The 21141-nt window shown below is 46.1% G+C and overlaps 1 protein-coding gene across 1 annotated transcript; it reads right to left on the bottom strand.

Moving 5' to 3' along the window:
• Positions 1–1806: 1806 nt before the first annotated feature.
• MKRN1 (makorin ring finger protein 1) lies at positions 1807–19887 on the bottom strand. Its single transcript, XM_087820980.1, has 8 exons — positions 19552–19887; positions 12385–12513; positions 7197–7426; positions 6539–6765; positions 5440–5654; positions 4612–4722; positions 3969–4107; positions 1807–3614 (listed from the first exon to the last, which is right to left on the bottom strand). Exons 1-8 carry the CDS (start codon positions 19725–19727, stop codon positions 3402–3404), a joined length of 1440 nt encoding a protein of 479 aa, XP_087677106.1. The 5' UTR covers positions 19728–19887; the 3' UTR covers positions 1807–3401.
• Between the last annotated feature and the right edge of the window lie 1254 nt (positions 19888–21141).

The raw sequence follows: 21141 nt of genomic DNA, 5'->3' as shown, positions 1-21141 counted from the left end.
GCACAAAGTCGCATTCTAAAAAGTATACGTTTCCAGTAGTAATATTTATTGCCAAAGTGTAGGCCAAAAAGCAAATAGTTCGCAATGTGTTTCCTAACATCTACATACCATGTAGTGATGTCCAACCATAAAAGTTTGTTCAACGATTCAAACGCCTTAGAATTTACTTTTTACTTGATTATCTTGAATAAAGGTGCTTAACATTGTTTTTTATTTAGTTTTCCTTATAAAAAAAGTTCTTTCAGCAAAGGATTTCAACACAGGATGGGCTATGTCAACAGAAAGATTCAAAATCTCAGTGGCATTTCACCCCAAGGTTAATTCCCTGCTCAGGCTGTGTCACTCGGCCAGCCGAGTGCCCTGCTCCACCTCTCCTCAAACTGTATTCAGCATGTGGGACAGCCGCCTTCTCAGACATGGTCAGCTGCCGTGGAAATGGGGAACATGAGGTAAATCACGAGCTGGCTCTGCAGACTTTCACCTGGAAACGTCACTTCCGCTCCCATCACATCAGCCTAAGAAAATTCAATGGGCTTTGCAGCCATACTGTGCACCCAGAAAGCAGACAGCACTATCTATAAGCACCTTACCAGGGTCATCACTCCCCTCTCCCCATTTCTGGCAGTCTTTGCTTTACCTTTTCCCCAACCTTTTTCAAAATCAGAATCTACAGTCTGGCCAGCGTGGCTCAGTGGCTGACCATCGACCGACCTATGAGTCAGGGGGTCACAGTTTGATTCCTGGTCAGGGCACATGCCCGGGTTGCAGGCTTGATCCCGTCAGGGGCATGCAAGAGGCAGCCGATCAGTGATGTTTCTCCCATCACTGATATTTCTCTCTCCCCCTCTCTCCCTTTCTCTCTGAAATCAATAAAAACATTTAAAAAAATCCATCTATACCCACAGGAGTGTCAGAAGCAAGCATTATTTCTTGTGTGGTGGTAGAAGAGGCTGAGATAGTAATTTTGTGCAAATGAGAATGTTTCGCTTGTCACTATTGGTGTCCCAGCCCTTTTAGCAATCAGCGACCACGCTGAAGGGCTGTCAGTGCAGTGACAGGGTAGCAACACCCACTGTGGACTGGCTAAAACATGAGCCTCCATTGCCTTCTAGAAGGGGAGCTGCGCCAAACAGAAACCTACCTAAAGGCCAGGTGCTCTCATCACACCTAGACCATTCTCCCGACTCAGATATGCTCACAGGGCGGTTCCTGATGAGTCTCTTGCTCCCTCCAGACACCAAAAAGCAAGCAGTGGAAGTCTCCCCCCATTTAGATCCCCAGCACTTGCACCAGGTCTCTGAGGTTCTCCAGCACCCTTGGGGGCACAGGTGGTCCCCAGCGTAGCCTCATCAGTAGCAGCTTAGGGTGGACTTCTGACATTTCTGGAAGGAGCAGCTGGCCCGTGAGCTCACAGAAAGATGACTCGGACCCCTCCAGCTGTTACTACGACTACAGTGTCGACAGACACAACCCCTCCGGGTAGAGACATTTTCAGCAGCCTGATTTTGTTAACCCTCAGCCAAGGGCATTTTTTCCACTGACTTTTAGAGAATGGGGGGGGGGGGGGGTCAACTGGTTGTTTCCCCCTCATAGCCGAGCGGGGCCGGGATGGAACCCGCAACCCAGGTGCATGTCCTTAAACAGGAATCAAACCTGAGACCCTTTGGTGCGCAGACAGATGCTCTAACCATGGAGCCACACCAGCCAGGACTATTCTTGAAAATTGTAAAACATAATAGGTTTGATGATCCTGCTGATAAGGTTTCCCTCTTTATCCCACACATTTCTCAGCAGGCCAGATGTCTTAAGAGGTGTCACTTCTCAACAAAACTGTATCCACAGAAATCTGGCTCACTGACGAACTATCAGAGTTGATGAAAGAAATAAACTGTGCACATTTCAAACAGCTCATTACACAGGACAGAAAGACAACCGATGATTTTTTTTTATTGTTTTATTTGGGAAAAGTGCTTCTTACAAAAGGGCAGCTGTAAAATACAGAGACCTCTGTAACAATGACTTGGTTTTTCTTAAAGTGAAAGGACGGGTGGATCCAAGGAATCACAGCGGTAGATGAGACAACTCAGGACCATCTCCAAGTTATTTTCAGGAAACAGCAACAAAACGCAAGCTAAATTCTCCAATCAAGGAAGTCTAGCAATTTAGCTTGTCTTCATGGATTACCAACCCCCCCCCCCCCTTTAGTGGGAAAGCATAACTTATTACTGCAAACCAATGACTCCACTACAAGAAACACCTTAGAACACAGTTTTGAATCACGTCTGGCTACCTGCAAAGCACAGGGATGGAATGAGGCAAATACCCACAAAAACAAACACAAAACCCGACAACAGAACCCCTCAAACGAGGAGGGTTTGCAGAAAGGTGCCTGAACTGGAGAGGGTAAGAGATCAGTAAGCATTAAATACAACCGTGTATCCAAGGCCCAGTTTGTGTTCATATATGGGATAACCAGATAGTTTTAACCTCTATGGCTAAGCCCATTTATTTATAGAGACAAAGCTAGCACTGCTCTAGTAACAGCTACCGACATACTGCTTTGTCCTGGAAGATCTATGTGCCACGCTAGGCCGAAACACTAGACCAAGGTTTTCCACTAAGGCTAGGAACACTGCGTCTATGCAGGGATGAGAGGCTCACCACACACTCGCAACTCACGCTCACACATGCCAAGTCGATCAGCTCTTGGGAGTCAACCTCAAGTCTGCATTTCTTTTACGCCAGTATATCCTTTATATGTGTTCTTTCAGAATTTTCCTATCACACTAAACACAGTAAAAATCTCAACACATTCGCACCTGCTTATGGTTACCCAGTAGTTATTACTTGTGTGCAATTAAACAAGAGACCAAAACCACAGAACAGGTGCGCGGGGTGGGGACTGCAGGGTAGGGAACAGATAAAAACACAGATGTGCAGCTTTCATCGGGAACCTCAAGTGTCCGCCTCAAGTCTGTAGCCCAAGGCGACCGCCACGGTTCAGATCCTTCACCCATCACCCCTACTGACCCACAGCAGGGCCGGTGCTGCGCCTCCCGAACCGGGGTCCTCAGAACGAGTGCGCAGGTCCCTAAGACACCCTCCAACTGTGTGAATCTGGCTGAAAACAGATGACGCAACACACCTACGCTAACTGTCTGACAGTTAAATTTGTGTTACAAAAAACTAACTTTAAGGTTTATTTTTGTAACTTTTTAACCAGAGAAAACAACATACTCCTTGGGGAAGGGGAGGGAGTGAGAAGACAGGCCCTGGGTAGAAGTATTACGACAGCACCTGGAGTTGCTAGGCCTGCCTAGGAGACACGGGCACTGCCACACCACCGCAGGGGACAGCCACTGTCTGGGCTCAGCAGACCAGTCACCCGCCACGCAAAGCTGCTATAGGTCCAAGTCATAAAAGTCCTCCAGCTCAGCATGAAAAAAGTCCCACTCGTCTTCAGAGTCTGTCAGCTCCTCGTCCCCACCTGCAGCCAAAAGCATAAGCAACATCTCGCCCAGCTCAAAGGTGACAACCTCCTCTTCGTCGTTGTCAAAGGGGTTGCTGTTCTCTCTCTCCTCAATGAGCTCCCAGAAGTGGTTCCTTCGTTGGGCCTGTAAGAAACAAGGCCGTGATAGGGGTGGCACTGCCGAGTGGGGTCTTCTAGCCTCTTTTCTAAGGCGAAACGTCCAGCACACCAGAGGGCGTGGCGTGCCCACCTCACTCAGGGTTCCACGGTACCAGCTCCTCCCCTCGTCACCTGATGCCAAGGTGTAGGCTAGAGCTCTAGGCTTTCTAGCTCTTCCCTTCACAGCCCTCCCAGTTTCCTGAGGTTGGTTTCCTGCTTCGATGCTCTAGTCTTGCTCCCAGACTGAGCGGTTTTCTTCTCCTTCCCCTACCCCAATCTGTGCAGGGCTCAACTGACATCGTGCTATTTCCCCTTCTTTAAAAGAAACAGTGAGAGTTACCCGGTATCTGCTTGATGTTCCCACTTTCTGTCTCTGTGGCTCCTCTCTACGGCCATCAGGGTACGCATGCTTGTAAAAACAGTTCCCTCCAAATGGGCAGCTCCCACGTCCTTCATCAAAATACCTGCACGCCTTGTTGCTGGAAAGGAAAATATCGCAGCCCTTATTCACAGTGGATTTCAGGTCTGGGTGCGACTAGCATCCCAGTTTCTCTAAACAGGCAGGGATGGACCCGGCACGTCCATTTACAGCCCGCCCCAAGGTGTGCTCAAACGTGTGCGCTAACGCATGAAACACCAGCTAAAACAGACACTGTTCAAGTCTACGCTGCTCAACAGCTCTACTGCAGCAGATCCACAGCCAGGAAACCTAGAAAGCCCCGCACACGAACACAGGGCGGCTATAACGTGGACTCAGAAAGAGGCAGGACCCCAGGCACGGGGCTTGAGCTACCAGCAGCACGGACGTCATTACAACACGGTCCCGGGCTCGCACCCCAGGCCTGTGTTGTGGCAGGACACACGATGGGCGTTACGGGGTAAAAGAAAGGGCAGGAAGGAGGTAGGAGTACATAACGCAGCACTGCTCCTTTCGAAGCGAGCCCGGCTGGCCGGGCCCTGCAGAAAGGCCGCGGCGCGCATACCTCATCGCCTCCTTGTATTTCTGAATGAGTTTCTGCTTCTCTTCTTTCTCCTCCACCCAGTACTCACTGGGAATGACAAAGTTAGATGTGATCCGGCATTCTGGGCAGGACCTGGGAAACAATGAACAGGCTGCAGTGCACATTCCCCACAGGCCCACCTGCAAGGGCACACCCCGGTGTGTCGCCTCCAGACCTAAGGACTTAACCCGAGGCAAGTGGGCATCTCCTGCAGGGCTCCCAACACTGCCACACAACTGACCGTTTCCTCTGAAGCAGGACAAACTCCTTTATAAATTCAACTCAACGGCTAGCCAGGTCATTTAAAAAGTAGAACTTAGGTTAAAATAAATGAAAGAAGACATTTCACACAGACTCCTTTTTCTTTCGTTTAAATAAATTTATTTCTTGTAACTTTGCTCTGTTTAGGTTATGTCGTTTTGTTCAGTTATGAGAACAATCTTTAAAGGATGGTAGATTATTGGCTAGCTTCATGGATGGAATAGAAAGTGGAAAATGTAAAACGCCAGGAAACATACATTCAGAGCTCGTTTGTTCACTGGGCCTAAAGGGGCTAATCCATTAAACACAATCTCCTCAGAAAAAGCACGAAGATCCTACTAACTGATACACAGGGTTTCCTCATTCAAATAGATATACCAACTAACCTAGAAGCTAGCTGAAATACAAAGAAATCCCAATTAGAAGAGCACCCCATTTCAAGATAAAATGCATGCATTTAAATGCGGTCCATCTGGTTGAAAGTTGGCACAAGATACTAAATTCTTCCCCAAAATAGAAAGCACAAACGGAGATGGGGAGGAGCCTCACTTTATGATCTTGCTCTCAAATTGCTTAGCACTCCTCCACTTGCGAATACACTTGAGACAGTAGGTGTGGTTGCAGTTGGAGAGGATCCCGAAGCGGCGCTCGCTGGGGTTGGCTTTCTCATAGACCACCTCCATGCAGATCCCACACACTTTGTCCTTACTGCGCTGCACCGCAAATGAGAGCTCCATGTCCTTCTCATGGGCCTCAATGCAAGACTGGAAAAAGTGGAGAGAGAAGTGTAACCAAGTCATTGGACGCAAGGCTTCAACTGGACAGTGACTCATGTTCAGAGAACCAAATAGTCAACTGAAGAGGTAATGTTCCCAGTTCGACAGTAAAAGCAGCTTTGTTCACAAGCGAGGGCAGGTGCACTGACATTTTGGGACTTGACATTACTAGAAAGTCACACGATGAGGACTCAACTTCAGGAACTGAAAATTGACCCAATTTTCTTTATCCTGCAGCTCAACCCCCGCTGTCATCCTCATTAAAGACAGTTTTCATACTAAGTTTGTTGACTTTCTGGTTTCTAGATGGAAAATGCAATTGGGAGTAAGGCCTGAATTTATAACCCGTCAGGAAATAGGGTGAATGAAACCAGTATTTATTAGGTGACAATTGTGCCAGGCACATAAAAAAAAAAACAGCTTTATTGAGATGTAATTCATTAGGTTAAAGTGTACAATTAGCCCTGGCCAGTGTGACCCAGTTGGGCATCACTCAGTGCACGGCAACGGACAGGTTGCCAGTTGATTCCCATAAGGACATATGCCTGGGTTGCGGGCTCAATCGCCAGCAGGGGGCAAGCATGAGGCAGGTCAGTATGATATATGATATTCCCTCCCACATCACTGTCTTACCCCTCCCTTACCCTCTTGCTAAAAATCAATTAAAACATTTTTTAAAAAGAAAAAGCTCCTAGTGTGAGGCCCTTGATTTTTTGATAAAGCATTCATTCAAGAAGCCCAGGAAGGAAAATATCCCTACTGACTGATAACCATTCAATTCACCAAACGTTTCCCTGAAATGAAAGGTAATGTTGTGAAAGGGAAAATACAGGCCTCTCACCTATTAGCATAGTATCTCCCTAAAAACTTACCTTTACGTGCTGCGATCTCTGGGCAGCGTCCACTGGGTGCAGGACCTGCAGCCCGCACATGTCACAGGCGTCTCCGTGGAGATACACGCAGTTCTCTCCGTAGCGGCACTCGCCAACCGCGGCATAGGGGCAGAGCTGCTTCTTGGTCTCCACTGCCGTGGGCTCCTTCTCTGGCTCTTCCTTGGTCACTGAGCCCTGCAGGGGCGCTTCGGTGCAAGAAGGGGCAGCTGAAAATGTTCGAGAGGGTGATAAAGGTCCAAAATGGATATGGCAGAAAAACTGAGAGCCCAACTGAAAAGAACTTCAAGTAAACTCCAGAATGGTCTGCTGAACTAATTTCCTTACTCTGGGAAGAAATGAACTCTATCTAATGCTGATATTTCTGGGATGAGGCTTGCAAAGGGCGTGGGGTGGGGAGCTTTCTTATGCGTTTCTCCTGCAAATGTACTGATAAAAGGCGGCTTCGGGTTTCAATATTCTAAATTCAATACTACTGGGATTCAAAGTTTCTTTCTATCTGCAAGTCTCGGGTAATCCAATCTATACTGTTAAGATTACGCTTCTGTGAAGACTGGCTACCGGAGGGCTGTGGACACTCAGCTAAGGGATGAGCTGCCATCTAGCCCTCCGACGACTTTTTTTTCTTCAAAATACTCACTACGGCCACAGTAGGGCTGTCCTGGAACAAACTCAATGGCGTTTGCCCAGTCTTCGGAACCTGCTCCTACAGCTGCAAAGTTTGAATTTCTTGACTCAGACTCGCCCGTACTCATTTCAGCAATCAGTCCAACTACAGAGGAGAGACTTGAGGAAGCAGCAAGGGGTGGTTTTGCAGTAGGATCTGTAGTAGTTGCCTCTTCCTGTTTCAATGGTTTGCTATGTTCGTATCTTAAAAAAAAAAAAATTAAAAAAAAATTAAAGTCAGCGGTCACTGTCTAACCAGAACCCTGTAGATGGAATATATTCCCTGACCCGTCCTTGGCTTCTTTCTAATCTACTGTGCATAGGAGTCATCTGGGAAACTGTTAAAAGGCAGATTCCTAATTTCTAAGTCTGGAGGAGAGCCCAGGACTCTGCCTTCACATGATGCTCACCCTGCTGGTCCAGGGATCACACTTGAGGATCAAGGCCACAGACCAGGGGACAGGAAACTTGAGACTGTGTGGCCACAGCAAGGATGGCACTCAAATTCAACACATATAAATGTGGAACATTTTACCAATACAAATTAAAATGCTCCCATTATTAAAAATGGTATTCATAAATTATAAAAATGTTTTTTCTTTTCCTATATCCATTCACCTAATGACCTTCAGTTTTCCAAATTCGTACCACCAGATTCTCATCTCTAAAATTATCATTAATAAAAAAATAAATAAATAAAATTATCATTAAACCACATCTCCAATTATAAGGAAAGACTATTTCCTTCAAGAAGCAACTTCCTACCTGGGAAAATCCTCACAATTCTTTGAGCATTTTATGTTGAGAGATTCAGACATAATGAATGATGTATGCAGTCAATCTAAACTGTCGTAACTTACAGTATGTATGTAGCAGTTCTTGCAATTACATAACTAATTGGGCAATACTAACCACAGGTCATGTGTTACATCTCCAAAAGTAGGACCTAACTAAAGACTGTCCTTTAGCTTACAATAAAGGACTGCTGAGCTGGTTTTTACCCTATTATCTCAAATCTTCATATTCCTACCTAGCAGTAGGTAGCCTGCTTTGCAATACAAGTCATTTGAATATCCTGCACTCAGCTACAGAAACCTGATGCACTTATTCCACAGCCTGGAATCGTGCAAAATGAGGGCCGAGGGGAGGAGCTATCATTAATATGCTTCACTTTTACTGTCTCACTTCATAGTCTAAAAGAGTGAAGATGTACTCATCATTTTAAAGGTGACACAGAAGGTGTAATTGTCAAGTAAGTGGTGTCCCAGGTCTAATGTGAATCTAAAGCTGCTTTGTACATTACAGCAGCCATTGGCCAAATCTAGCTACTGACTCTTAAATGAAATTTAAAACTCAGTCCCTTGGCCCTTGCACTAGCCACATTTCAAGGTATGCGAGAGCTACACGTAGATGGTAGTTACCATACTAGACAGCAGAATGAGCTCGTTTCCACTATCACACCAACTTCCATCGGAAGCACTGCTCTGAAGTTTATTTTAGAATTACATGGAGCCTTGGAAATCTAGCCCCAAATCCTCACTTTTCAAACTAAGTAATTCCCTGGTTTGAAAAAGGATTGCAGAAAAGTATTTTAATTATTTTCACAGCCTGTAAGTTAGGAGAGAACCTGAGCATTGCAAATAAGACAGGCTTTAATTTAAATGCCCCCTTCGCAAACAGAAAGGCTTCAGGGCTTTGGGAATTAAATGTCAAGATGTGTAAACAGTCCTGGCTGGGTAGCTCAGCTGGGTAGAGGGTTAGCGCATCACCCCGATACACCAAGGTTGCAGGCGGGACCCCAGCCAGGGCACAGACAAGAATCAGCCAGTAAATGCATAAAGATGTGGGACAACCAATCAACCTTTTCCTCCCTCTCTCTCTCTCTCTCAAATCAACCAAATTAGAATTTTTAATAAAGTCTAAGGAACAGGTACGACACCACCTTTGGTTCTTCTTCCCCTCTGCCATGTTCATTTTAAGGACTTCAGGGCAAAGGACTGAACAGATCCTCAGCAGACAGGACTAGAATGCTCATCACCATCTAGTTATCAAATTGCAAATAACAGAACATTTTTGAAAGAAGTGCATGTTGGTTTTAAGGTCAATTTACCAAGGAATCAACAAGGTTTGCTAAGGTTTTGAAAGCAGAGAGCCATTGGCTAGAAAGTCTACATCTGTACATAAGCTTTCTTGCTTTCAAATAGTCTAGTTTTCTGTGGGTATATAGAAGAACACACTAAAATTGGAGGTAAATATACTGGGTTGATTTTTTATCAACGCCTGGTAATAACCATGTGCCATGCCCCATCAAGAACCGTACCATCCACTGAGGAGTCAAATGTGAATAAAAGAGGTCCCTGCTATCAAATGAAAACCTATTTTTAACTAACTTTTTAAATTAAGAGTTCCTCTGGAAAAGAAATGTGTATCAAATAAACCCAACTTTATTCTAAGGGATTATATTGAGAAAATACAGTATTGAAATGTAGATCAAGACATTCAAGAACACATGTCTGCCTATTTAGGCACAGTTATTCCCTTGGTGCAGTGTGGGACTATATAAAATGTATTCTGAGTGAAGATTTGTAAGCACCAGGAAAAATAAAGTACAAATAAGACAAAGTGAGAAGAGGGAAAAAGCAGGACTACAATTCTGAAAGATGTTTACTAAAAATGTTTCAGGGGTCAAATAGATGGTGACAGGGGAGGCTAGCCTGGTGTTGAGCACACAATACAATATAGAGGATGTATTATAAAATTGTACAGTTGAAACTTATGTTATTAACCAATGTCACCCAGATAAATGTAATTTCAAAAGTGGCTCACTGAAGCATGGGCCACCTTACAAGCAAGGATGGCCAACTAGGCCCTCAGGCCAAATCCAGAGCTAAGAATGGTTGTGACACTTTATTTTTTATTATGTCCTTATTTATTTCAGAGAGAGGAAAGGAGAGCGAGCGAAACATCAATGATGAGTCATTGATCAGCTGCCTCCTGCACGCCCCCTACTGGGGATGGAGCCCACAACTCAGGCATGTGTCTATCTCCTGGATCATAGGTCAATACTCAACCACTGAGCCATGCCAGCTGGGCGACATTTTTAAATGGTTGAAAAAAGATCATTTGATGACACACAAAGAAATTATATGAAATTCAAATGTCAGTACCCCAAAATAAAGCTTCGTATCGGGGAGTGTTCAGAAACAATGACTGGGAGGAGCTCTAGTGGCCTTCAGTGGGTGAGGACGAAGGATGCAGCTGCCCTGCAATGTGCACAGTCCTGGTCCTGGGCAATGATGACCTGCGTAATTCGGTAACCGCACCACCACTACAACACACCAGGGTGGGACCGCTTCTGAACTGCTGGAACTAGAGCTAGGATGTGGTCCTTCACTATAAACTATCCCTGGATAGACTCAAATTACCTGAAATCCCTGGGCACTGGCCAAGGTGTATAAAAAGATTCCTAAAGACTAAGAATGAAATGTACATTTAAACTCCCCAGGCATAGTTTTAACAAACAAACAAAAACCTGCACGCGCACACACAAAACAAAAAAACCAGTAGTCACAGAACCAGGCCCACCACAAGATTCTCTCCTTACCTAGTCTATAACCCATCTTGTAATGATCACCTGTGTATCAGCCTGTCCCAGGCGATGGTAACCAAACTTTCCTTTCAGGCAGAGCTAGTACAGTGGTACCTCAGTTTTCCAACCTCTCCGTGGACGAATATTTCGGGTTACGAACGCCGTAAACCAGGAAGGAAATACTTCGGGTTTCGAACACGCCTCGGAAGTCGAACATGCCCCCCAGCTTCCGCTGAGGGCAAGGTCCTGAGGCCGGCTGTCAGCTGTGGATCCCTTGGTTTTCCAATGTTTCAGAACTCGAACGGGCTTCCGAACGGATCACACTCAAAAACTGAGATGCCACTGTACATAGGTTTCCCAAACTCCTTTCACTTTATCATGAGGGCTAAACCCAGCTGAAATCGACATCACTCCCCAGAGAGGGAGCTGTATCCTTATTATAAAAAAAAAACTGAAAAGGGCATACTGGGATTTTTTGAGGAGTGTCACTATGCCATTTTCCCCTTTCCAAAAATATTACAATGAAAAAAAGCGCAAATTGCTGACCACTGAGCCCGACACCAGGAGTTCCATTTCTAAGCTCCTGCAGCCACGCAAGAAGGACCTTTTCTTGTTCTCTGTTCTTACCAATTTCCTAGCAAAACGATGTGGGATGACCTGATGCTAACATCTCACCCATAAATAATTTCTGTCTTCTGAACTCTAAGCACCTGAGCCCAAGAGCTGACACAATTCTCTTTTAACAGGATACTAAAATTAGCCATGACACTGCCAAACTGTCTTACCACACTCCTCCGGCCAAAAGGCGGGGCCCAACCTGGCTCCTCTTGAAAGGGGGACTGGACTTAGGAACTTGCTGGTAGTAAGCAGACCACAGGGGAAGCAAGAGTGTGACTTCTGAGACTAGGTCATAAAAGCCTTTGCGGCTTTGTCCCTGCACCCCCTTGTACCACTTGCTCTAGGACAGTGTGAGTGCACACCAGGAGCTCTAGGAAAGGCCCTGTGGTGAGGAGTCAACTATCCCACTAGCAGTCATCTGAACCGTGACCCTCCAGCCCATCAAGACTTCAGATGATGGCAGCCCTGGCCAAAATCTTGACTATAAATCTGAGTCTGAGCTGGAACCACCCAGTGAAGCCACCCTCACACTGCAGACAGCCCAGAAACTGGTGTTTTTAACCTGCTAAGTTTGGGGATGTAACATCAACAAATAACATATTAATACACCTAGATACTTTCTGAACTGGGAATAGAAAGGAAAGCTCTACCCAATCTGAAGCAGATCACACTATCATTGAATTGAAAGTTAACAGGATTATGGTATCAATTCAATGAATAGAGGTTAACTAAACTTAGAACTGTATTACAAATTCATTTTCTAAAATGTAATAACTTTCCTCCCAGGTAAGGGATTTCTGCCAGTGCACTAACATTCCTAAGAAGTCCATTTCAAAGCACTTTAAATCTATAAATTATAAAGCTGTTGGGATTATGCATTTTACTCATTTTTTCTCCCAACCTGTCCCAATCTACTCCTGACCTGGACACACCTGACTGGTAAACAGATCCTCACCTGCAGCGGTCTCCGTAGATGCAGTACCCTCGCTGGAAATACTTGCACGCTACACCATACGGACTGTCAGAGAGGTCATGTGAGTAGCGACAGTTCTCTCCTTCCTTACAAACTCCGTGCATGAAATACCTGTGACAAACAACCACAAAGCTGGATTACACAAGATGAAAGCCAGTCCTCAAAGAATCCATGAGCAGTATGTTCCACCAGTAACACACTAGTGCTGTATACTAATCCTATATCTACAATTACATTCTACATGAACATGTAAAATAAACATAAAGGAGGGAAACTAGACCATGGCCATAAAGTTATCCGTTAGGGCACCACAGGAGGGCTGCCTGTAGGCACTTGTACCAGTTTAGATTTAAACTTTGAGGCTGTCATTAATCTTGTCTCTCCAGGTAAGTCTGACCAATGTTCTCATGTTACAGCCCTAGTGGGGTACCTTCTTGTTTTTCACTAACTTTAGCCAGAAAGGCAGCTCCATTGGTTAAAAAAAAAAAAAATTTTAAATCAAAGATAAAAAAGCAAGAAACAGTGTGATTACAGGGGTGGAGGGGGGTGAGAGGGGCAGAGGGCATAGGGATAAATGGTTATGGTGGAAAAATAAAAATAAAGAAAATTAAAAAGAAACATTCTTAATTCTTTTAAAGCCACATGTGAAAATACAAACAAAACCTGCTGCACAAGTAGACAGGGAACCACTGTATGTGCCTGTTCAGTAGACTGCCCCCCGCGCAGTGAAGGAGCACAGGTGTACCTACCTGGCAGTTTCCAAACCCAGCGCCAGAGCATGACGCAGTGGCTCCTCAGTGGAACAGGGCCAGTAGCACATGGGGATTTGCTAGAAATGCGCACTTTGAACCTTACCTCAGACCCAATCTGTAACTGCGGGTGGGGGCCGAGAGGGGGCTAAGGCAAGCAGCAATCTGCATTTCTCTAAACCACTGTGGATCAGGAAGTGATAAGGGTTTTATTTTAATCCTGAAAAGTGAGTAGAACCAAAACCACACACACGCCCCTTATCCATCACTGACTTGTTAGGATTTGTTTTTCTTTAGTCTGTTTTCTTAATTGATTTCAGAGAGAGGAAGGGAGAGAATCATCAATGACAAAATAGTCACTGATTGGCTGCCTCCTGCACGCCCCCCACCCCATGGACGCTGCAGCCCAGGGCATGTGCTCTGATCAGGAATCGAACCGCAATCTCCTGGTTTGTAGGTCGATGCTCAACCACTGAGCCACGCTGGCTGGGCTAGTCTTTCTCTTCAGCAGGTACATGTAGATTTAACTTTGGCAGGCCACACCTCCCCAATTATGCACCTCAATAGGGCTGGTACAGCATAAGGAAAAAGTGCCTCTTTCCTGGGTGTAGGTAGAATATCAGTAAGCATATTCTACTTGCCCACTAATTGGAATGACACGTAGAAAATAAATTCACCTAAGGAGCCCTGAAGAAAGCTGCCCTGCCCAGCCAGTGTGGCTCAGTGGTTGAGCATCGACCCTTGAACTAAGAGGTCGCCGATTAGATTCCTGGTCAGGGCACGTGCCTGGGTTGTGGGCTCAGTCTCCAGTAGGGGGTGTGCAGGAGGCAGATCAGATCTCTATCACTCTTCCCTTCCTCTCTAAAAATAAAGAAAAAAAAAAATGCTGCCCCCAATTAAAATGTGGAAGGTCCTACTGAAAGATTCCCTGCAAGTAGATATTCACAGCTGATAACATAGAAAGGATAGCATCCTGGTGGAAAGTTATCAAGATCCCAAAATGCCCTAGGACTACAGTGCATAACAAAATAAAAACATGGTAGGAAATCAAATTATATTAACCTAATTTCAACTATTATTAGATTTAACTTAATGGGACTTGGGTTTGAACTTGTCTCAACAACAGGGCTCCTTTCTGCAACCTTTAAAGCTGCTTGAGAGCCATTATTTGTCACCCAAATTTGAGCTGCTGTGCCAACAGATCATTTTTGACTGCATAAATGAAGAAGATTAAAACTTAGCAAAACAACTCAACAAGTCAAAAATAACTACACTGTAATCAACACTACAGAGTAATCATGCTTCCGAGTATCTATAAAAGTATCCACAGTTGAAAATAGGTTATTCATTTGAAACAGTGTCACTGTTTGAATACAGTTGCTTTCTGCCCCATCCCCAGCGGGAACATTTTCACTCTCACATTCTAAGTAAGACAAAAGTGCCTAAGACCTTCAGTTCCTTTGGGGTCAATTTGTCAGAGATGCATGTATTTTTAAGGCTTGATAAAATATTAACTAGAGATCAAGCTGGGCAGGTAGCTCCTAAACCTCAGGCAAAATACTTGGAATTTCAGGTTTGTTCTTAAATCCTATTCTGCCATGGTCTCGTTCATTCTGCTGTTACACTTAGGTTTCTGATACTTCTTTATGTCAAATTCTGTCTTCCAGGAATCCTATCTGACGGCTGCTGACTTTAACCTGGTTTCTTCAATCAGCTGCTTCAAGGACCTCAACTCCCTAATACTTGGCACCTTAAATGTTCAGCATGGCACTTCCTTCACACTTTTGCAACACCCACACTGGTATTAGTTTCCGACATCCATGATGGGTGAAGACTTCTCTAGAATCCAAAATGAAAGAGTAAAAATAAAAGTCAACAAATAGTTTGGCTGGCCCAGGACAGTGTAGCATGGCCTATTAGCATAAAGTTTTTTAATGTTTTGATTTTAAGAGAGGAATGGAAAGGGAGAGAAACATCCATGAGATCAACTGGCTGCCTCCTGCTTGGCCCCCTACTGGCGATCAAGCCCGCAACATGGGCATGTGCCCTGAACAACCAGGAATTGAACTGACGACTTCTCAGTGCACAGGAGAATGCCCAACCAACTGAGCCACACTGGACAGGGCTATTAGCACTTTTCTGACAAGAGCATAATATAGCACATGACAAGAATGAAGGGAACAGGGGCAAACTTGGGGGGAGAGATAGGGCTGGAATTGCTCTGACGGTGTTGCTCAGTGGTTAGAGCATCACCCCACGCACGGAAGGTCTTGGGTTCAATTTCTGGTCAAGGGCACATACCTGGGATGCAGGTTTGACCCCGAGCAGTGAGGGTGCATGTGGAGGCAAGTAACCCACGTGTTTTTCTCGCATGGATGTTTCTGTCCCCCCTCCTTTCCACTCAAGAAAAAAAAAAAAAAAAATCAATGGAAAAAAATGTGTCTTGGTGAGGATTAACAACGAAAACCACTGAAGGACTGATTTGAAACAAGAAGTGTCAGAATCAGATTTAAATTTTAAAACATTACATTAAAAAGATCTAGATATCATGCCATAAGAAGACTTCAAGTTAAGCCAAGACAAGACAAAGGAATGACCTTTTCCAGGACATTCCTGACAAGGTGAACACAGGCAGGACGCTCTATCATAGATCTGGCTCAACGTAAGGATTGAGAAACAGAACTGCCCAGCAATGAAATAAGTTCCTGAGGCCCACAACGGGCATCACTGAAGGAATTCAAGCAGGCACAAATCATCCGATACTGCAGAATCAACAGAAACACTAGAATACAAGCCCTAATTAGTCACTGCCAAATACGTACTAGGCATTAGTTCACGTTTGTTTGGTACGCATAGCCTGGGTTTTAGGTTCTTGCCTTTTGTCTCAGTGATAAGGCTGCTGGTATACCCAGAATTATAGACAATCCTCACAGTGAAATCCCTTCTTGCCAACCCATCTCTATGTTAAGTCTAAGATACTGATATGACAACGTAAGTTGTAGCTGATAACAAAAAGGAAAATCCACTCCCCAAGAATTTCTCCCCAAAACAAAACCAATCAAAAGAAGTGCTTTTGTCTTGTGTTTAAATGCCACTACCAAAAAGCCACCATTCGCATTCGCCTTTCGCCCTGCCCAGGCTGCGCTTCCTTCCGGTGAAAGGCTGAGCCATTGATTTCTGAAGTTCCTTCCACCTTGAAGATTCTATGACTCTAAGCAGACATTGTCTGGTAATAAAGACACGTACAATGGACTAGAATCCCCTTACTGCTTGCTGTACCTCTTGGAAACCTAGCATGGTCAAAATACATTACAAGAAACCCCAAGAGTGGCTTGTGAGAGAACAGGGCCAAGCACGTTCAGTTCCTCTAGGCATCATAACAATATCTTCGGCAACTTACAGACATTAGAAACTATTAATTTGGAATTTAACCGCTTAATCTATTACATTTCTTACTTTGATTTTTTTGGATGAGTGCATGTACCCTGTTTCTCAAACTAGTCTGTAAACTCCTGGTGGTTAAGAACCATGCTTTATTCTGCTTTTATCTCTGGCAGTGCCTATACACATAATATATGTTTAGTAAAAACTGTAGAAGACAGCTAGGGGTAATGGTGAATTATAGTGCCAGTAGCAAATTAACTTTTCTTTCCTTGGGCTGGATAACTTTTTCAATACCATCCCTTCAAAAAACTCTTGAGTTCTAAGTAACAAATTTCAACTATAGGTATCAGCACTTGGATAGAGACCCTCTGAAGAATTTCATTTTTAAGCTATACTAACTACACTTAAAACTACAATTTGCAAGTGACAATTTTTAAGTCTGAACTCCACACACTCAAGGAAACTAGGAGAGAGCACTCTCCTTGGTAATAATCCTCTAACAGCAGATACGAAAAACGGCCTGGTGGGGGCAGCATAACACAGTTCCCTGGGAAAGCTATACTTCGGTTTTTCTTAGGCTGCAGAAATTAAACACAATGAGACAGAATTTCAAGAGAAATATTAAGAAAATAGTAACCAACAAGAAAACAGAGATAATCCCAAGCAGTTAAAATCGAATCTCCATCATCCAAACAACATACTTCTAAAAGAATTATACTCTGAATCTATGAGAAGAAAATAGCCTTTATCAAAATCCTAGGGACAGACGGTAAATGGCACAAACACTACAAGACATCACAGTCGTGAATTCCCTTCAGGTCTCGCTGTCAAACACACTGGATCCACTCACAACACGGTGCATTCTGCATTCCCTGCGGCATCCCGCTCTCTCACTACAGGCACTAATGCCCATTCACTGAGTAACCCAATGAGGCAGTCCCAGAAAGACACAAGACACGCGTCCCATTAAGTCCGTTGTCTTTACTAATGTACAAGTGTTGCTTGTTTTTAAACGAAAGCAGAGGAATCTTACTGGTATATATTAAAGCAGGTAATTTTAGGTGTGGATTTATCAACACCAGGAATGTACCTAGTATGCCAGGTACCGCGTGAAGCCCTCCTGATAGGGTGATGAAAGAGAGCCCTGCTTTGAGAGAGCAAGTCAGAAATAAGTGAAGATATCATGTGATATTACTCTGTTGAATAGTTTTTAAAAATAGGAGATCCTGCTGATACCTAGAATAACTGAAAACAATGCCAAGCATTAAAACCCAAGACATATCAACTAACCTGCACATTTTTTTGGATACCTGTCTCAAGCAAAAGCCGCTTACTGACAGGTTTATATAAAAATAAAAACGAAAGCCTGCACATCTAGGCCAGTTTGGTGTGTGTTTTTAAAATATTGGATTAGTCAGCTATGTAAATTTCTTAAGTACATAAATCACCTGGTTCATGGGCAAAGACATCCCACTGGTGGGGGAACTAGCTAGGAAACTGAGGAACTAGAAAAGGGGAAGCAGGAAAGAGGAAAAAGTACCTAGGAGGGGAAAGTAAAGTGTAGGAAGTGACAATGAACTGCGTGCAGATGTAAAGCTGGGCCCGAGGTACAGGGAGCAGGACCGTCAGGGGGTTAGAGCCTCAGGCTGGTGAGGGAAATGGAGGCACTGATGAAGCCCTTACAGGAGTCACACATTCAAGGGAGATCACTTTTGCTCGGTGTATGGATGTACATCGGGGCTGCAAGGTGAATGGCTGGAGAGTTCAGGAATATAAAAGGTTACTGTAGCACTTTATTCTTTTTTTAAAGATTCAACCAGAATGTATCATCAACGGCAGCACTGTAAAGAGAAACGGATTCGTATAATCGGTCACATGGACGGGAATTTTTTAAATTCTCCTCTCGGGTAGACCGCCTTTGATTCCATTCTTAGGATCGACCTAAAGCCGCTTTTATGCTTTCTCCATTCCGTTACTGAAAATAAGTGTAATTAAGCTTCCCATTTCATGCCTTAACTGCATCATATGGAAGACTGGGAGGGCTTCAGGCTCGCCGCTAATACTAGGACAGCGAGTTGTGCATGTCAGGAATGTCAGGAATATCTTTACGTATTTGTGTATAAATTACCCCACGCAGGCGAAAACTGGCATTTCGGTTGGATTTTTGCAAACGGAGAGCTTCTACTGCCGATCACATTTCTAAAGTGCAAGTGCAGCATGCAATTAAATGCCCTAACCTTGCTATGTACACAGCCCGACCATCTGCAAGGTGCGTGCACACCTTCACGCACCCGCTATCCCCTGACCACCTCAGGAAAATTTTCATCCGACAAACCAAACCAAGCCAAACCCCCTCTGGACTCGAGGTCTTTGACTCCCCCCCCCTTCAACCAGCAGCAAAATGCGTGGCTTTCAAAAGAGAAACACTTCGCCCCGGGGAAGGGAACGGCAGCTCGTAAAATTTAGGGCGGAGGATACGACCCCGGCCCCGCACTCGCTTCCTAAGACAAAGCTCGGAACCGCCGGGCTCGATAAACATACAAAGAAATAACAAAAGCTACTTCTCCGGGTGGGGCGGGGGCGGGGACGCGAGCAGATGTTTCAAACCGATGACACGGCGGCGGGACCCCGCAAGCCAGGCAGGGCCCCCTCGCCCGCACCCGGCCCGGCAGCTCGCGGGGGAAGCCGGCTCCCAGCCGCGCCAGCCACCCCTCCCCCGGACCTGCGGAGCTGGACGCAGGGGGTGGGGGATCGGCGACAATAAAGGAAGGGAGGAGTCACCCTACCTCTCCCTCGGCGCGCCGCGCAGCGCCGCACGGCCGGGCGCGGGGAGGGCGGCGGGCGCTGCGGCGGCTCCGCAGCCGGGGCGCGCGCGCCGGGCCTGGGCGGCCGGCGGGGGTTGACGCAGCGCGGGCGGGAGGCCTGGCGACGCGGGGACGGCGAAACGCCGGCCGCCCCCCCACCCCGCCTCCGCGGCCCCCTCCCCGCGCCGGCGCCGGGCCGCGCAACGTCTCACCTGCAGGTGACCTGTTTAGTCCAGCCGCCGCCGCCGCCGCCTCCCCCTCCCCCCGCCCCCGGGGACGGGGAGGTGACTGTGGGGACAGGGGTGGGGGAGGCCGCTGCCACCGCCGCCGCGGCCGCTCCTGCTCCTGATGGTTTGGCTGTTGTTCCGGGAGCTGCAGCCTCCGCCATTACTGTTTATCCCACACAGCACTGACACCGGAACTTCCGGATCACATAGTTCCGGTCCGCCGGCGGGGAGGAGAAGGCGGCGAGGCGACGGGAAGGGAGAGGAAGGAGACTGAAGAGCCGGCTCGCTCCCCTCGGCACCGCGCTGCGTCTCCGAGCGCTCTCGCCGCTCCAACTGCGGCCCGGAGCCGGAGCGCCCGCGGCCCGCCCCCGGCGCCTCCTCATTGGTGGAATAGACGGCCCCGCCTCCGAGGGGGCGGGGCTCCCTGGTGGGCCCCACCCCCTACCGCCCCCAGGCTCCACTTGGGCAGCGAGAGTCCAAACTTCAGAAGACTGACCCTGGCGCGTCCTCCTGTCCAGCAGAGGCTGGTCCCGTGCAGTGGGGGGAGCGGGGATCTGGGATCTGGGTTTGAATTCAGGCTTTCCCACTTACTGGCGCCTCCCCATTCATTATTATTCATCATATTTTAGCTGTATGAACGTGGGGCTAGATGCCCACTTTCCCTGAGCCTCAGTTTCCCTCTCTCTCCAAGGGGATGATCATTGGCTCTACCTCAAAAGGCTGCTGTGAGGATAAGACAAGCTTGGCAATCACAGAGCTTAGTGCCCGGAGCCTAGTAAACACTTATAAATCAATGTTCCCTTCTAAGTGACATACTAGATCCGATGGATTTCATTGACATTTACGGAACATTTCACCCCAAAGCTGCATGCTCTTCAAGGTGCACGTGGGACAGCCTCAAAGACAGACCACACGTTAAGACACAAAACAAGCCTCCACAAGTTCAAGAAGACTGAAATCATATCAAGCATCTTCTCAGACATTTACACCGTGGAATACTATGCAGCGGTGAAAAAGAAGGATCCCTTACCCTTTGGGACAGCATGGATGGACCTGGAGAGTATAATGCTAAGTGAGATAGGACAGTCAGAGAAAGACAAACATCACATGATCTCATGTGGAATGTAATGAACAGAATAGATCCAGAGACATAGAAGCATGCAACAGACGGACTAATCTCAAGGAAGGCGGGGCTGGAGTAGTGCGTGAGGGGAGGTTAACCTAAAAACTTATACATATATATGCATAACCCAGGGACACAGACAATAGTGTGGTGAAGGCCTGGGGAGAGGGGTGCAGGGGAGAGGGGACCAGTGTGTGTGGGGGGGGAATGGGACATTTGTAATACTTTCAACAATAAAGATAAATTAAAATAAATGTTCCCTTATTCCTCCCTGAGAGCTGAGCATGGTGGTTCAGCAAAAGTTCCAGTCCAGCCACCTCTCGGCTTTTCCCATTCCCAGCTAACTTGTCTTTGAGCAAGTTAACTTACCTCTTAGTGTTCCTTCTTTCTTTAGGTCTAAAAATAACTTTTAAAAAAGAAATACTTTTATTTTTTTATTATGTACCCCAGAG

Source organism: Miniopterus natalensis, chromosome 10, assembly GCF_054644295.1.
Source record: "Miniopterus natalensis isolate mMinNat1 chromosome 10, mMinNat1.hap1, whole genome shotgun sequence".
Classification (NCBI taxonomy): Eukaryota; Metazoa; Chordata; class Mammalia; order Chiroptera; family Miniopteridae; genus Miniopterus; species Miniopterus natalensis.
Note: the sequence above shows the minus strand (reverse complement) of the source record. Positions and strands in the feature narration are given on the sequence as shown.